Genomic DNA, 17,155 nt, shown 5'->3' with positions numbered 1-17,155 from the left:
CACCAGACCTGATTATAGATGGTTGTAAGCCACCATGTGGTTGCTGGGAATTGAACTCAGGATCTCTGGAAGAGCAGTCAGTGCTCTTAACCTCTGAGCCATCTCTCCAGCCCAACTACTGGATTCTTAGACTTTCTGTTTACAGCCAGTCTGTAAGTCATTCTAATAAATCCCCCACCTCTCTTTCTCTTTCTCTTTCTCTCTCTATATATTTACACATATCATAATATATTATATTACACTACATGTTATATATAATATTATAATATATTAAATGATATGTAGTAATTATATGATAAAATTATACATTTCATATACATTATATATGCTATATGTTATTTATTCTAAAAAGTTCTGTTACTCCAGAGAAACTCTGACTAATACAGACAGGGTGCTAAATACATTGAAACCACTCCTAGGAGCAACCCAGTGTAGTTAACTGAAATGTCATATTATGTAACTTAAGAAAATGAAGCTTACAAAGCCACCACTTCTTGTTTTTATATTTTATAAAGAAGGACCTACAAACAAATTATAAATTTTAAAAAAGTTCCAGAAAGAAGAGATAAGAAATCACAACATCATGGCTCAGTGGGAAACCCAGCATCAAATTCTCCTCTAAATGGTCAGGCACTGACCAGTACATGAATGTGGACAGATGCTGTGCACTGCTTGCCCAGAGATTCAGATGCCGACCCTTTCCTCAGTCTTGTTCCTACATTAGAAACTAGTTCACAGGGGCTAGAGAGATAGCTCAGTGGTTAAGAGCACTGACTGTTCTTCCAAAGGTCCTGAGTTCAAATCCCAGCAACCACATGGTGGCTCACAACCATCTGTAATGAGATCTGATGCCCTCTTCTGGTGTGTCTGAGACAGCTTACCATGTACTTATATATAATAAATAAATTTAAAAAAATGAAACTAGTTCACAGCATCAAGTGGAGAAAGTCTATTAAATTAAAAAAAAACCCACATACTAGTAATTCATATAAATATAATTTAATTTTACCTCTTCATTATTTGCCAGAGATACTTAAAAATAGCAATATATACAAACAAGAAAGTCAGAAAGGGCAGGAAATGAATACAAATCCTCACTCAAGAAGTTTGGGCAATGACAGCTTCTCAGAGGTCAGAGGGCACCAGCCTGCTAGGCTCTCTGAGGTTTGCACTTAACTGACATATCTGGGAAGTTCTCTGTACAGCGTGAGAAGAATCTTCAGGCTCCTTCGGCAAACATCTCTCACTCGACAGTCAAAGGGTCACTGCCTTTCAGACAGGGGGGCCACAAGTGCCTCTCCCAGGCCCCAGGGAGTGGGAATTAATCCAAGGAAAGCCCCTCAGAAAAGGGCGAGAGGTGCCTAGTAGCCACTCCAGCACTCTCTCTGCATTGTCTCTGGAGCATTCTAGACATCAGCCCTGTTCTAAGGCTGGGCACGTCAGCTCTCCATCTGGGTCTGACGTGGGCCCCAGGGACACAGTAGGCTCAGGAGATCCTGTCTGGCTCACGCCCCAGTGCTGAGCTTGCCGACTGGGACTGCCGGTTTGTTATTCATTCTGGTTTCAACAAGGCAGAGCCTCATCATGTTGCTCAGACCAGCCTCAAACTCACAGTGATCCTTCTGCCTCAGCTTCCTGAATTCTGGGACTGCAGGTACGGCTCTGTAAAGGAGACTATAAACAAACCCCTCCTCCTTATTCCACCAGCTCCCGCTTCTTCTATATTTCCTGATGTCTTCCTGTCTCTCAACAGGTTTCTGTATTTATCAGCCATATGGCGCCAGTATTGAACTAAAGCTTCATTTTGCTTCAGGCTATGATAAAATTCATGGCAACTTTGAAATCTCACTCTGCAGCTGGGGTTGGCCCAGAATTCTCAGAGATCTTTTTCACTCAGTCTCTGAGGACCAGAATCCCTCAGCCTTTCCTCTCTGTTTTTTTTTTTTTTTTTATAACATCCCTAGTAAAATGTCGTAGTGTGCTGCTGTCCAGGAGACACCACACTTAAAAAAATTAAAGAGGGCAAGGTATGGATGTGATCCCAAGACCTGGGAGAAGGAGCCAGGGCTGTGAGTTAGAGCCAAAAATAACATAATGGCTAAAGACTACACATACAATTAATTTTTTTTTTACTTAATCCTGTATATTCCAAGCACTCGGACAGTTGAACCTGAACTTGTTAGTATATTTCATGCCTTTTGGTGATACCCTGCTTGAGCACCAGCGTCAGCCACAGGTACAGGTACAAAACCCACACATGGCAAATGGCTGCAGGAATGGAGCCTGTGTCTACCACGGGCTCCACACTGTGGGTCAGAGTCATAAGATCGAAGCCAGGACCATGAGGAAGCAGGCACAAGGATTCTCCAGACAGAAGTTGATGGGATGTTCTGCCCAGGCTCTTCCCCAACTCTGCTATGTTGTTATAGTTGTAATTCTTAGGGTCGACAAATCCAAACCTGAGCCATTGCTCAATGTGTAATCCTCGAACCAGCAGCTGGGGCAGGAAGATTGCAGAAAGTTTAGGCTACCCTGGGATAGAGGCTGAGTCCAAATCTAGCCTGGGATACATTGTAAGGCCTTGTCTCAAAAACTCCATATGTACACACACACACACACACACACACACACACACACACACACACACAGAGACAGACACACCAAACTACAGTGCTGTCTTATGACACTTTAACACAATTTTTGGACAATTATTTCTTACTAAAATTTTATCAAACACGGGAGAAAGAAAGTAATATTGTGTAAGCTATGAAAACCTGTCCCACCAATGCAATGGAATCGACCAAACAGACACAGACACACTGGAAGAGGACACTAAACATCGGAGGTCGGAGTATCACAGGGCATGGGGGTGGGGCTGGGGAGGGTGGACTCTGGGCCCGGGCTAGTGGGATTTGTAGGAAAGCATTTCAGTGGACTGAAAAGGGGCGAGGATATCCACAGAGCTTGAACACAGCCATCTGCTCACGAGTCTCAGGAGTCGTCTGTCCTCTGGCTGAGAGAGGAACTGCCATTGTGAAAGGTGGTCCTGGCCCCCGAATCCCCTCTCAGACAGTGAAGGCTGTTCCACCTGCTTTTGTTTTGAGACAAGGATTCACACTATAGTCCAGGATGACCTAGACAGGCAGATTTCAGACTCACAGGTCCTCTTACCTCAGACTCCTGGTGCTGGGATTACAGATGTGCAACATCAGGCCTACTTCCTCTTTAGGACACATCACCAAGACATATTTTCCTCTAACACGAGATTCTAGAAACCTGCCTGACTATGTGCTGTCCCCTCATGAAGTATGAGGGCAGACCCTCTGCTGGACTCGGGAGAATGGTATCCTTCATGCTTCTTCAAGGTTGAGGCCTCCAAATCCCCTGACCCTCGGGCAGGGCTTCTTCAGCTTATGCTGAACCTGGATGTCTCGAGTGGAGTCCAGGAGGGGTGCTGGCCCCTCAACACCAAGGACATGTGTCATCTCAAGCAGTGTGCCGACACACCCTTAGGCACCCAGTCATTGCAAAACTGCACACCAGGACCCCAGCATGCTGGTGACACTTGTCAATCACAGGTCTGACAGAAGTTCTGCTTGATCTTCTATAGCCTGAGTAGTTGGCACAATGCCATTCCAGGGGCAGGGGAGGAGGGCAGATGTAACACCACAAAGGAGAGAGAGTGGGTTTGAACCTGTGTTGGACCAAGGGCTTCCCCTTTCTATCCTAGCTTATCTAGCTTGCATTTGTAAAGCACAGAAGAGAGCCTGTGCATGTGTACTCGCCAAAGGCAATTAAATTAAAATACAAGGTAATCGGTGTGACTTGGGGGCCAGAGGAAGGACCCCGTGGTTAAGAGCACTAGCTTCTCCAGCTTCTCTTCCAGAAGTCCACACTGCAACTCCCAACTGTCTGTAATTCCAGTTCCAGGGGATCTGATGCCCTCTTGTGGCCTTTTCAGGTACAGGCATGTAAGTGGTGGTACACAGATATGCATGAAGGGAAAAACCACTGGCACACAAAATAAAATAACGAATGACTCTTCAGGCAAATAGGTAGAAATTTAAATAATCTTTTTATTTTATTTATTTTTTTAAAGACAGGGTTTTGTGAATCCCAGGCTGGGCTCCAATTTGCTATGTAGTCAAGGCTGGCCTTGAACTTACGAGCCTCCTGCGTGCTAGGATTACAAGTGTGCACCCCCACATCTGGTTTATAGTGCTAGGAACTGAGCCTGGGGTTTTGTGCATGCTAATGTCAACTGAGCTGCATTCCTCGGCTGGAATTTTAAATCATCCTGACTCTTACACTCCGTTTGAGCTATCGCTGGGTTAGTTGCTGTCTTAAAACGCCTTCTACAATCTAAGTTATTACTAGAAGGTTGGCTCCTAAGTGATTTCTCATTGCCTCATGACTTCAGGGGCTGTACTTAAGCTGGAAATTGTGATGCATGGCTTTAATCTCAACACTTAGGAGGCAGAGGCAGGCAGGTCTCTAAATGAGAGAGGCCAGCATGGACTACAGAGTGAGGTACAGGTCAGCCAGGGCTGCACAGAGAAACTCTGTCTTGAAAAACAAAAACAGAAAATAAACTGAACAAAACAAAACAAAAGTCTCAAACTCAAAAACAAAAGTATACAAAAAAATGTTTGGTAGCAGTTTCTGGCCAGAATATTTTAGCAAAACAAATATGGCAGCCTGACCCCGAAGGTGCTTGTTCATTGTGTGAAGAGGGATTGATAAACTTGGCTGTTTCTCTTTGGAGAAAAATGTCTGACTCCTCCACATCTCTGTGAGAGTAAAGTGCAGATACATAAAAAATCAGTAGACTCTTAATAAGAGATACAAAGTATCAATCAATACAGTGCTCAAGAGTAAAGCATTTTGTAAATGAAACACTCTGGGGTTGATCAGCTCAGTGTTAGGGCGCTTGCCTAGCAAGCGCAAGGCCCTGGGTTTGGTTCCCAGCTCTGAAAAAAAATAAAAAAAACACTCTGAAATGATTCTCACATTAGAGTTCAAAGTCAAAATGCTAGAGTGTCCACTGGATGTCACTGAAGTCCCCAGGGTCACCCAGGCCACCCTCTGCTTCGAGGTAATTCATGAATGTAGCCATGGCTGTGTCGTCGCTGTCACACAGGGCATCAAAACCCAACTGGGTACTGTCACCTGTAAATTAAAACGCAGGGCTATGTAAGTACAGGGAGGTCGTTGATAAATGCCTGTGGTCAGTGAGGCTGGAAAGATGGTTCAGAAGTTAGAAGCACTGGCTGCTCTTACAGGGGCTCCACCGGTGGGGGAGGGGGGGCTCACAACCATCTGTAACCCCAGTTCCAGAGGATCGAGTGTCCTTTCTTGGCCTCTAGATGTAGGCACTAGACATGCGTGTGGTGTGCAGACATACATGTAGGCGGAACACTCGTGCACATAAAATTGATCTAAAAACTTAACTGTAGTTAAGAACAGCTAAGCCAATGGCAGGGTCCAAGGGTCTGTTAGTGAAGTGCTTGCCTAGCATGCACGAAGCCCTGAGTTTGATGCCTAGCACTGTATAAACCATGCACGGTGGTGTCCACCTGCCATCCCAGCATGAGGAGGGAGAAGTAGAAGGTCCAGTTGATCCTTAGCTACCTGTGTGAGCCCAACCTGGGATACAAGAGGTAAGCCTGAGCGAGGCTCAGCCTTTTATTTTATTTTATTTTATTTTATTTTATTATCTGCATTGGTGTTTTGCCTGCACATACGTCTGTGTGAGAGAGTCAAATATTGGAGTTACAGACAGTTGTGAGCTACCATGTGGGTGCTGGAGATTGAACCCAGACCCTCTTGGAAGAACAGTCTGTGCTCTTAGCCATTGAGACATTTCTCCAGCCCCCGAGTCTTAGCTTTAATTGTCAACTTGCTGCAACCTAGAATCTGGGAAGAGAGCCTCACTGGGATTGTCTGGACCTGTGGGAAGGTCTGCGAGGGAATTTTACAAAAGAGCCCCCTTAACTGTGGGTGTTAGCACTTCCTGGTCTGTGTCCTGAACTGTGTGAACCCACAAAAGCAAGACGAGCATGCGAGTGTGAGTCATCTCTGTCTGCTCTTGACCTTGGCTTGACTAACAGCTCCCCCTCGGTGATGGACCGTGACCCGGAACTGCAAGCTTTCTCCCCTTTCTCCTCTAAGCCGCCTCTCGCTTCATCACGGTGACAGGAACTCAGAACGGTCTTTAAACAGTCTTTAACATCAGGTAAAGCCAAGGAGAGGCCACATGGTGCAGTTCGGGAAGGTGAGATACATGTCTTAAATTGCAGAAGTGGGTTTTTTTCAATATCATTTTATTGTACATGTATGTGTGTCTTGCCTGTATGTATGTCTGTGTGTCATGTACATCCAGTACCAGAGGAACTGCCATGTGGGTGCTAGGAATTGATCTTGGGTCCTCTGCAAGAGCAGCCAGTGTCTTAACCACTGAGCCACCTCTCCAGGGCCCTGACAGGTTCTAAATGAGCTAGTCTTATGTATTTCCTACATACCACATTGCTGAATGAAGGGCAGACCCCCCCGCCCCCAGACTATTCTGAGTTGGAGCCGAGAAGACATTTGCCTGCCTACACTGTGGACAAAGATCTCAAGTGGAGCCCTCGACAGAGCAACAAATTCCAAAACTCCGAGAAGCCAGAGATTGACAAAGGAAATGAGGGACCGGAAAGATTGCTCAGTGGTTAGAGGCACTGTCTGCTCTCCTAGAGGTCCTGAGGTCAATTCCCAGCAGGGTTTGATACCCTGGAACTGGAGCTACAGATGGTTATGAGCCAGCATCTGGATGTTGGGAACTGCACCAGAGTCCTCTGCAAGAGCAGTAAGTTCTCCTAACCACTGAGCCATCTCTCCGGTACTCCTACACTTTTACTTCATTTTATTTTACTTTTTAGCAAGAGTCTTTTAGAGTTTCTTGGTGGTTCTTAAAAATGGACTTTTTTTTTCCTAGATGGAAATACTTTCAAAGTTTTATTTGAATTATGCGTACTCAGCAAAAGCCCAAACTGGCTCAACGGATGGTGCCTGACTCCTTTGTGACAGGTTTAGTGAGTGACACGCATCTTAGTAACAAGAATAACTGACTGGGGCAGGAGAGAGCTCGGCAGTTAAGAGTTCTTCCAGAGGAGCCCTGTTTGATTCCCAGCACCCACGTGGCACCTCAGGTTCTAGGGGAGACAATGACCTTTCTGAGAATACTGCACGCATGTGGGGCACAGACAGGCATGTAGGAGAAAACACTCATACACATACAATAAAAATAAGATAACCATAAAAAGACAGTGACCACTGACCATTGTATTAGGACCCCAGGTGCTGAAATCCTAGGGATGTTTTGGGAGGAGGCTTTTTGAGACAGGGTCTTTCTATTAGCCCTGGCTGGCCTAGTGGTCACTACGTAGCCCAAGATAGCCTTGAACTCACAGTAGCGCTCTGCCTCAACTCCAAATGTTGTGATTACAGGAATGCACTCGCTGATGGGGAAAAAAAATTTGTTTTAAAAACAACTTGCTTCTTCCAAAGCCCCCTGTGTTTAAGAATACAGTGTCAAAGACGGAGGCTTTGGGAATGTCTGGTGACAGGGACCACTTACTGAGGAGTGGTTTGTGACAGTGGGCGGGCTCAGAACTCTGGTGTTGCCTGGCAGCCTCCAGGCCCTCTGTTTCAGGACTCAGTGCAAAGAGCTCCCCAGTGGACACCTGAAAAGACAGGACAGAGAGGTCCTACCTGAGCACAGTGAGACCCATTGGGTGCTGTCAGAGAGGCCAGCACCAGTACCTCCATTAGCCGTGGGTGAGTACTCTGGTACCGCACACCCTGCGCTCCACTCTGAGTGTATGTGCATGCCTGTGTGTATGTGTGTGTGTGTGTGTATGTGTGTGTATGTGTATGTGTGTATGTGTATGTGTATGTATGTGTGTATGTGTATGTATGTGTGTATGTGTATGTATGTATGTGTATGTGTGTATGTGTGTGTATGTGTGTGTGTAGATGTGTCTGTGCGCGTGCGCACATGCATACACATGGGTGTATATCACAGCTACGCACATGTGGAGGCCATAAGATTTTATTACAATGGCTTATATGTCCATTCCTATGAGATTTCTGTATTTGCTAAATGAATAAATAATAAGATAGGAAGACGTTATATTTCCATTCAAGTTTTATCCATATCATGTGATGTTTGTATTTTCCAGCCTGTATTCCCCATCACGTCTCCTCCTCCCCTCCTCCCTCCTCTCCCCCTCCCCCTCCTCCCCTCCCCTTCCCCTCCTCCTCCCCCTCTTCCTTCCCCCATTCCCCCTCCCCCTCTCCCATTTCCTCTCCCCCTCCCTCTCCTGTTCCTCCCCTCCCCTCCCCCTCCCCCTTCCCCCTCCCCTCCCCCTCCTCCTCCCCCCTCCCCCTCCCCCTCCTATACTTTCAGAGCTGACTGGCCACCTCATGCTGTTTACACTAGGATTGTCATGCATCTTAGACTTCCAGACAGCACTAGGCTTAGTGTCCTTGACCCCACACGGGGATCAAACCCAGGTCCTCCCATGTGCCAGCCAAGAGCTCTACTACTAAGCTATCCATCCATCCCTTTACACTTCTTAATTTTTAAACCCTTTTCATTTTGAGACCGGGTCTCAGTAAGTTGCCTACGGTAGCTTTGAGGTTACTCTTTATGCCTGAAGGGTCCTGATTTCGCCAGTCTCCACCTCTCGAGCTGCTGTACGGCAGTGTGGCCCACCAGCCCGTGGCATAATTACTACACATACGATGAGCATTTCAGTTAGCTGTGTTTATCCATCTGACCAGGTGGCCTCCGGTACTTGTTCCATGGCCTATTTAAATCTTTCAAACTACATGAGTACTCTTAAGCCACCAAGTTAGCATCTGTGATGATCTTAAAAGCTCCCACTCTCTGAGCACCTGGCAGACACCATTTGGAGAGTTTTGGTTTTAAGAGGTATGGTGGGAATGCCTGTGATCCCGGCACAAGGTAATCCTCAGTACACAGTGAGTTGGTGGTCAGCCTGGGCTACATGGGACCCTACCTCAAAAAAATGTTTTTGGTTTACATTGATCATCTAATCTATGCTATTACCACACCTGCCTCGCAAGTGAGGAAACTGAGGCAGAGCTCAAATTCTGAGCCCACTGTTACAAAGACTAAGTTTTCGAGCCCCGCTCTGGAGCCCTTTCGTGTGCCTCTGACCATGTCTCCTGTGACCACTGACCTATACTGCCCCTTAAGATGGCCAAGTCAGCAGAAAGGTCCGTATATCTTTATAGAATGGCCTGACAGTGCAAATGAAAGTTTGCTTCACTCACGGGCACAGGGGCGCTCCCGAAGTTTACACTGTGCTTATCTCTCACTACTCCTGAAGGGTTTGCGTCTTCTGGGGATGAAGAGTGTGACCTGAAAAGGGGGAGACAAGCGATATTTATTCTTCAGACAGGATTTTAGAAAGAAATTCTCTCCTCTGAATGCATCATATGTCATCCATAAGCAATGACAAGGAACCTCAGACTGAATACTCAGTGTTCAGTACTCAAGACTTCTTAACAAGGCACTTATTTTTGACCCTGGAGTGCTGAAAACACATGCATGCTGTTCATGCACTGACTCACACATACAAACAGTGTATGCACTGACACACACATGCATGTTTTGTATGCACTCACACCACACATGAATGATGTGTGTGCACTGACCCACACATGTAAGCTGTGTATGTACTGAGACACACACATGCATGTTATGTATGTACTCACCCACACACATGCATGATGTGTATGCAATGACACACACATGCATGATGTGTGTGCAATGACACACACAAGTATGCTGTGTATGCACTGACACATACATGCATGCTGTGGCATGTACTCACCCTCACACATGCATGCTATCTACACACTGACACATATGTATGCACTGACACACACATATACATGCTATGTACACATGGACACACACGAGCATGCTGTGGCATGTGCTTACCCACATATAAGTACATACACAAAGTAAGTAAACGAGATGTAATAATTTTTTTAGTAAGATACACAAGCAGACCCCTGGCTGCAAACCACCACTGGAGGAAATTCAGAAACTCAGCTGAGGCCAAGATGCCAAGCAAGCAAGGTGTGGGCTAGCTCTGACTACCTTGTTCGCTATTTCTCCACTTCTGCCTTTTTCTATACCATAAATATAGACTAATGTGTGAGTTTCTCCTTGCATATATGTCTGAGCACCATGTGCATGCCTGGTGCCTTTGGAGCCCCCGAGAGGGAGTCAGATATCCCAGGACTGGAAGAACGAATGGTTCTGAGCTGCCATGTGGGTGCTGGGAATTGAACCTGAGTCCTCCTAACTGCTGAACAATCACTCCAGCCCCTCTGTACATGGCAAAGTTTTCTATGTGGTTGCATTAGAGGGAATCACTTGGTAATTTAAAACCCTCTTCAGCAGCACAGCCAACACAGTATATATATGTGTGTGTGTGTGTGTGTGTGTGTGTGTGTGTGTGTGTGTGTATATGTATGTATGTATGTAGTATGTATGTATGTATGCATGTATGTGTGTATATATATGTGTGTGTATTATGTGTATGCATATATGTGCATATTGAGACAAGGTCAACTGTGTAGCCCAGGCTGGCCTGGACCTTATTATGTAGATCAGGCTATCTTTGAACTCATTGAGCTCCTCCCGCCTGTATCTCTCAAGAGCTGGAATTAATGGAGTGCACTACTATGTCCCACCTAAATATATCTTGTTTTTATAGATAAGGCCTCTGAATGTAGCCCAGGCTGGCCTCAGGCTCAGAAGGTTCATCGTCCTGCCTGAGCACCAGGATGACAGATGTGCACCACACCTGGTTTTTTCTTATTCTTATGCATTGTGTCTAATTTCCATCCAAAGTTATTTCACTAATTTATACTTTCTAAAGAACTGAGGGATCTGTTTTTTTTCACTCTCTTCAACATAGAGGATTATCAACATAGAGGATTATCAAACTTTCAAATCTTTCATACTCTCCTAAGTGAAAAAGATCTGGACTCATTGACTAATTGTGTGTACATCCGTTTAAATATGGAGATGAACAATTTCTAACGTTTCTTGGCCATTCTCTCTATATTTGTCGTGCCCACAATTTAGCATCAAAACAATTCAGCTATTCTAAGAAATTGTTTTATTTTATTTATTTTAATTTTATAGCTATGAGTGTTTGCCTGCACTCATGTATGTGCACATGTATGAAGTGCCTTCAGAGACCAGAAGGAGTTGGTTCTCCTGGAGCTAGAGTTACAGACTGTGAGCCATTGTGTGGGTGCTGGAAGGTAGGTTTCCTACAAGAGCAACAAGTGCTCTTAACTGCAGAGTCATCTCTCTGGCCACCCACAAAACTATTCAATAACTCTTCTCTATGCTTTACACGAAGTTTAAAGTCTAAGTATATAAAATTTAATGTACTTGTGATGTAAAATTCTTTATCCGTTAAAGATGGTTATTCTACAAAGCACACACCTTCTGGTTCATGTCTATTTATTTTAACTTTATTGTAATAGTGTAGTTTATGTTTCAGTTTTGAACTTTTGTGCAACTGAATTTATCACTTTTCTTTTCCTGAATTCTGGATTTCATATGATGTTTAGAAATAACTTGTCAAAAATAAGATTATAAAAGTCCTGTTGGGGATTTAGCTCAGTGGTAGAGCACTTGCCTACCAAGCACAAGGCCATGAGTTCAGTCCCCAGCTCCGAAAAAAAAGGAAAAAAAAAAAAAAAGATCTAAAAGTCCTTATCTGGGTGGCCCGCAACTACTTGTAACGCCAGTTCCTGCGATCTGATGCCTCTGCCCCTGCAAGCAAGCTACTCACAGGCACATCCCCAGCCACCCCGTTCTGTGCTACCACATGCTGGTACATTTACACACACACACATTCACACACACACACACATGCATACACACACACATACACACACACATATACACACACAGACATACACACACAAACAGACAGACAGACAGACACACAGACACACGCATACACACAGACACACACACAGACACACACATTCACACACACACATGCATACACACACATACACACACAGAGACAGGCACACACAAGCATACACACAGACACACACACAAACACAGACACACACAGGCACACACAGGCACACAGACACACAGACACACTTATACACATACAGACATACACACACAGACACACACATACACACAGACACAGACACAGACACACACACAGGCACACAGACACACTTATACACACACAGACATACACACACACATACACACAGACACACACACATACACACATACACATACACATACAGAGACGCACACATACACAGAGACACACACACACAGAGACATACACAGACATACACACACATACACACACACACACACACACACACACACAGGAGAATGACTGATCTATGTGCTGGTTTGTAACTACAGCAGCCATTTATACGAGAATATTTGCAGTAATAAAACTTTACCTCTGTAAACTCAGAACCTCATTTGCAATATCTGTTCCAATACTCCCAGTGCCAAGTAAGGTCCCTGTGGATATGCCCGGCACACTGACGCAGGGTTGTCTAAATGAGTCTAGGCAAAAGCACAAGAGAAAAGTCAGTGGAGGGCACTAAGGAGTGCACAGACCTAGTTAATGGCTTTCTTTCTATGCAGATAATTTCCTAGTCTTCTCCTGAAAAGAAATAGATGGTCCCATACCTTAAAATACCAGAAAACATGTGACCTTTCATTCCACAATTCCCAAAGCTTGAGACACTGTGAGCGGCGATCACAGATGTGTGCAGAGTCACCAAGGGCACAGCCGCGACCTGTGACCTCCAGCCTGGCCAGGGAAATGCCACCTCATATTTCATAGTTCCTCTTGTGTTGTTGTTTATGTTTATTTTGTTGTACGTGTATGAGTGCTTGTCTGTATGTATGTAGGTAGATCAAATGCATATGGTGCCCGTGAAGGTCAGAAAAGGGCATGGAATCATTCAGGGTTACAGGTAACTTGAGCCAAGATGTGTGGAGAACCAACCTCAGGTCCTCTCCAAAAGCAGCCAGTGCTCTGGACCCCTGAGCCATCTCTCCTGCCCCAGGCGTGTGTTTGTCTACCCGTTTGTCTCAGGGTTTCTCTGTCTATCCCTGGCTCTCCTGGAACTCTGCAGACCAGGCTGGCCTCAGACTCAGAGATCTGCCTGCTTCTGCCTCCTGGTTTTCGCTTTGTTTTATTTAGACAGTGTCTCAAGCAGCTGAGGCTGGCCTCTTACTCCTAATCTTCCTGACTCCGCCTCCCAAGTGCTGGGATTACATCCATATGTCACCACCATATTCAGATACAACATACATTTTGCATACAAAGCATGAACAGATCTCTGTAGCTTTAAAAAAACAAACCCTGAGATGGAAAAACAGGCCGTTTGTGACAGTCTCTCATTTGTCTAGTGGTAAGCCATGAACACCGTGGATAAGGCTGGAGGGCCGGTCTGTTTGCGAGGAACTCTGTCCTGTGGGGAACCATCAGGTGAGCAGCAACTTGTGTGTGGTGCCATGTTACTCTACAGTAGAGACATGGACCAGGGGCTCTGACACCTCAAGGGAATATTGTTCCCGGAAATTTCCTATGGGGTCTCTGCACCTTCTGAACATGGTCTCTTGCTCACGATTGTGTGTGTGAATGAAGTATGTGGCTGCCTGCATGCTACAGCATACACTTGGAGGTCAAAGGACCATGTGTGGAAGTCTGTCCTCTCCCACCTGTTAGTCCTGGAGATTGAACTCAGGTTGTCAGTTTGGAGGCAAACACCTTTACCTGCTGTGCCACCCCACAGGCCCTCAGTTTTTAGTGTATGTGAGTGTATGATATGTATATATAATATGTATGTGGTGTGTATATGTGTGTATATGTGTATGTGTTTACATGTATGATACATGCATTTGTATGCATGTCATGTGTGTTTGTGTTTACATGTGTGTATGATGTGTGTATATACCTATGTGTATATGATGTGTGTGTATACATGTGTAGGTATATAAGTATGTTTTGATGTTTATGTGTATAGTGTGTATGTGTTTTTGATGTGTATGATGTATGTGATATATGTATATATGACATGTGTATAATATATGTGTTTTATGTATATATATGATGTATGTATGTGTATCTGATATCCATGTGTATGATATGCATATGTATGATATGTGTGATGTATATATGTATGTATATATGAGATATATGTGTATAATATATGCATGTATGAAGTGCGTATGATATATGCATGATGTGTGTATGATATATATGATGTATGTATGTGTGTATATGTATATGATATGTGTGTATACACTATATGTATGTGTGATGTGTGTGTGATATATGTATGTGTGATGTGTGTATGATGTATGTGTGTAGTGGTGGAGGACAGAAGAAACACTGTAATGTCCGTCCTTTCCTTCCACCTTCATGTGTGTCTTGGGAATTGAACTCGGGTCATCTGTACACAAGAAGTGCCTGGACTTCCTGAGCCACCTCTCCTGCCCGATCTCCTTCTATAGCCAAATGCACAGAGCCTGTCCAGTCAAAATGTTTTCTAACATGCACTGAAAATTGTCTCCTTTCTTAGACAGAAAAGCGTATCTTCATAAAATCCACACTGGATGGTGCATCTGAGTTATAACCCCTGACCGGAAGCTCCAGTTTACCTTCAGAGGACTGGCTGCTGCGGCACTGAGGCACGGATACTGCGGTCTCACTGCGCCCCCTGGAGGTCAGAAAAGCACATGAAATTCCCTGAGGGGCAGGAAATCTGTTAATGCATCCACACTGGCTCCAAGTATTTGATTTGCCAGTTTTCCACTCATTTATATTTTATTGTTCACGTCAGCTAAGATTGGGATCTGTGGCAAATGCCCTACTGGTCTCACTTCCACAGTGATGGTTCACCTAATCGAAGGTCCACAGTTGTATGGGAATGGCTGACAGGGAACATGATGGTACATGCCTCCTAGTACTGTGTAAATAAGCATAAGACAGGAAAAAGTAGCTGGCCAGACAAAACCTTACACCAACTCAAAAACAGCAGGACAACAAAGCTCAGGCCAGGCTGAACGGGCAGTGAGCACCAGGCTAGAGGAGAGTATCCCCTGAGGACGCTGGCGGATATCTACTCGCTCTTGGCTGTACTGGGCACAGCTCCTTTTCACACAGAGGCACAGAAAATAAACTGTTTCTTTTATGTTTTGTTTTTTGTTTCAAGACAAGGTCTTTCCTGGCTACATCCTGGAACATTTTCCCTCAAACTCAGAGAACTACCTGCCTTTTATCCTTAGTACTGGTGTTAAATGCATGTGCCCAGCCTTCCCTTCTCCCTACCAATGCTGGGGACTGAACTAAGGGTCCTGTACATGTTAAGCAAGCATGCTACCACTGAGCTATATCACACCTACCACCCCTCCCGCTTTCTCCTCCTCCTCCTCCTCCTTTTACTCCCCCTCTTCCTCCTCCTCCTTCTCTTCCTCCTTCCTTCTCCCCTTTCTCTTCCTTTCTTTCTAGCTTTCTTTCTTTCTCTTTTTGTTTTTTGTTTTTTTTTTTTCTGAAACAAGGTCTCATACAGTCTAGGCTGGCCTCAAACTCCCGATGTAGCCAAAAATGACTTTGAATTTCTCATCTTTCTGCCTCTGTCTCCTAAGTGCAAAGAACATAAGTGTGCGTGACTATGCTTACCTTTCCCACCAGGGATTATACTAAGTGTGAAGGGTAGATTACAAAAGGCCACAGCTAGTGTTAATGGAGAGTAAAGGAAGTTCTCAGACTGCAGCCACTGCAGCCTCTGGCTCTGTTCTGTGGACTGACAATACCTGGGGAATCCTGCATTTTCCCCAAACACAGAGGCTTTTTTTGCTGTTGTTATTCCTAAATTACCTGGAACAATCACCATTTTCATGGTTTTACATTGTATCAGGGATGGTAACTAATGTAGCCATGATGACTTTACATTGTATCAGGGACTGTAATTAATGTAGCCATGATGACTTTACATTGTATCAGGGGCTGTAATTAATGTAGCCATGATGACTTTACATTGTATCAGGGACTGTAATTAATGTAGCCATGATCAGGGGATGGATATGGGAGAAGCCCACATCGGGTATCTGTGCCCCATCCGGAGAAACTGAGCTGTCATGTAGACAGAAGGCCAAGCAGTTGTAAAGGCTTCCTAAGAGAAGCAGAGCTACTCATATGAAATTAGGTCAGAGGTCTTAAGAGCACAGAAAGCTACTCACAAAACCAGCGTGTTGACAGACACGATGTACTCCAGCTTTTTGGTCCAAGGGTTAGTGAAGCTGAACCACTTGCTCTTCAGAGTCACAAAGGAGCCATCCTTCACTCTGAATTTGTATGAATCTGTAAGTATTTTCTCCTTACTCTGCAGAACTTCACAGGAAAAGCTGCAGTCAGTGGAATAGCCTACATAATAAAGTCTTCAAGCCAGGAGTAGTGGGGTCATGCCCGTAATCCCATCACCAGAGGCTGGAGAGGGTACATGCCGGTTCCAGGGGGCCATGCTGAAACCCAGACCAAAACCAAACACCAAACCCAGACCAGGGCCTTGAGAATCAATTCAAGTTTTAGATTTCATAAGGAATGAGAAATTCAGAGTTGATGGTATAATAATTTCTTTCTTTAGACAGGGGTTTGCTGTGTAGCCCAGGCTAGCCTGGGACTCCTGATTCTCTTCTGTCACCTCTCAAATACTGAGATTTCTGAGTGTGACCCATCACACCTGGCTGAAGTCATCATTTTTAATTACCCTCAAAGCACCTCATCAACGAATCACCTACCTGCTTTGTGCTTGTCACTCAAATTACTGTGGTCATCCTGATGAAAATATTCATAACACGAAGTTCCCAAAAGTTCCTGAGGCAGGTATCCTAAAATTGCTGTTGCCCTGGTTTTGAAACAGAAAAAAACATCATGGCAGTTGCTGACGGTGATGCCTCCCAGAACACTGCAGGACCAGCACAGGTGGGACTGCAAGGAAGCAGCCTGGGAAAAGAGCTAGTCTGGGCTCTTACAGGCTGCCCTGGCCCTCC

General features: G+C 44.9%; 1 protein-coding gene across 5 annotated transcripts in view; it reads right to left on the bottom strand.

Moving 5' to 3' along the window:
• Positions 1-4,056: 4,056 nt before the first annotated feature.
• Positions 4,057-17,155, bottom strand: part of Bmal2 (basic helix-loop-helix ARNT like 2) — a 47,441-nt gene continuing 34,342 nt past the window's right edge. For all 5 annotated transcript variants that reach the window (NM_001446390.1, NM_001446391.1, XM_087658352.1 and 2 more), the window contains 7 exon segments: positions 4,057-5,169; positions 7,619-7,724; positions 9,343-9,430; positions 12,547-12,655; positions 14,765-14,823; positions 16,346-16,496; positions 16,904-17,010. In NM_001446390.1, coding sequence (NP_001433319.1) covers positions 5,033-5,169; positions 7,619-7,724; positions 9,343-9,430; positions 12,547-12,655; positions 14,765-14,823; positions 16,346-16,496; positions 16,904-17,010 — 757 coding nt within the window. In that variant the 3' untranslated portion in view covers positions 4,057-5,032.

Source organism: Rattus norvegicus, chromosome 4 (genome assembly GCF_021556685.1).
Source record: "Rattus norvegicus strain SHRSP/BbbUtx chromosome 4, alternate assembly SHRSP_T2T, whole genome shotgun sequence".
Taxonomy (NCBI): domain Eukaryota; kingdom Metazoa; phylum Chordata; class Mammalia; order Rodentia; family Muridae; genus Rattus; species Rattus norvegicus.
This window is presented reverse-complemented; position numbering and strand designations above follow the sequence as displayed.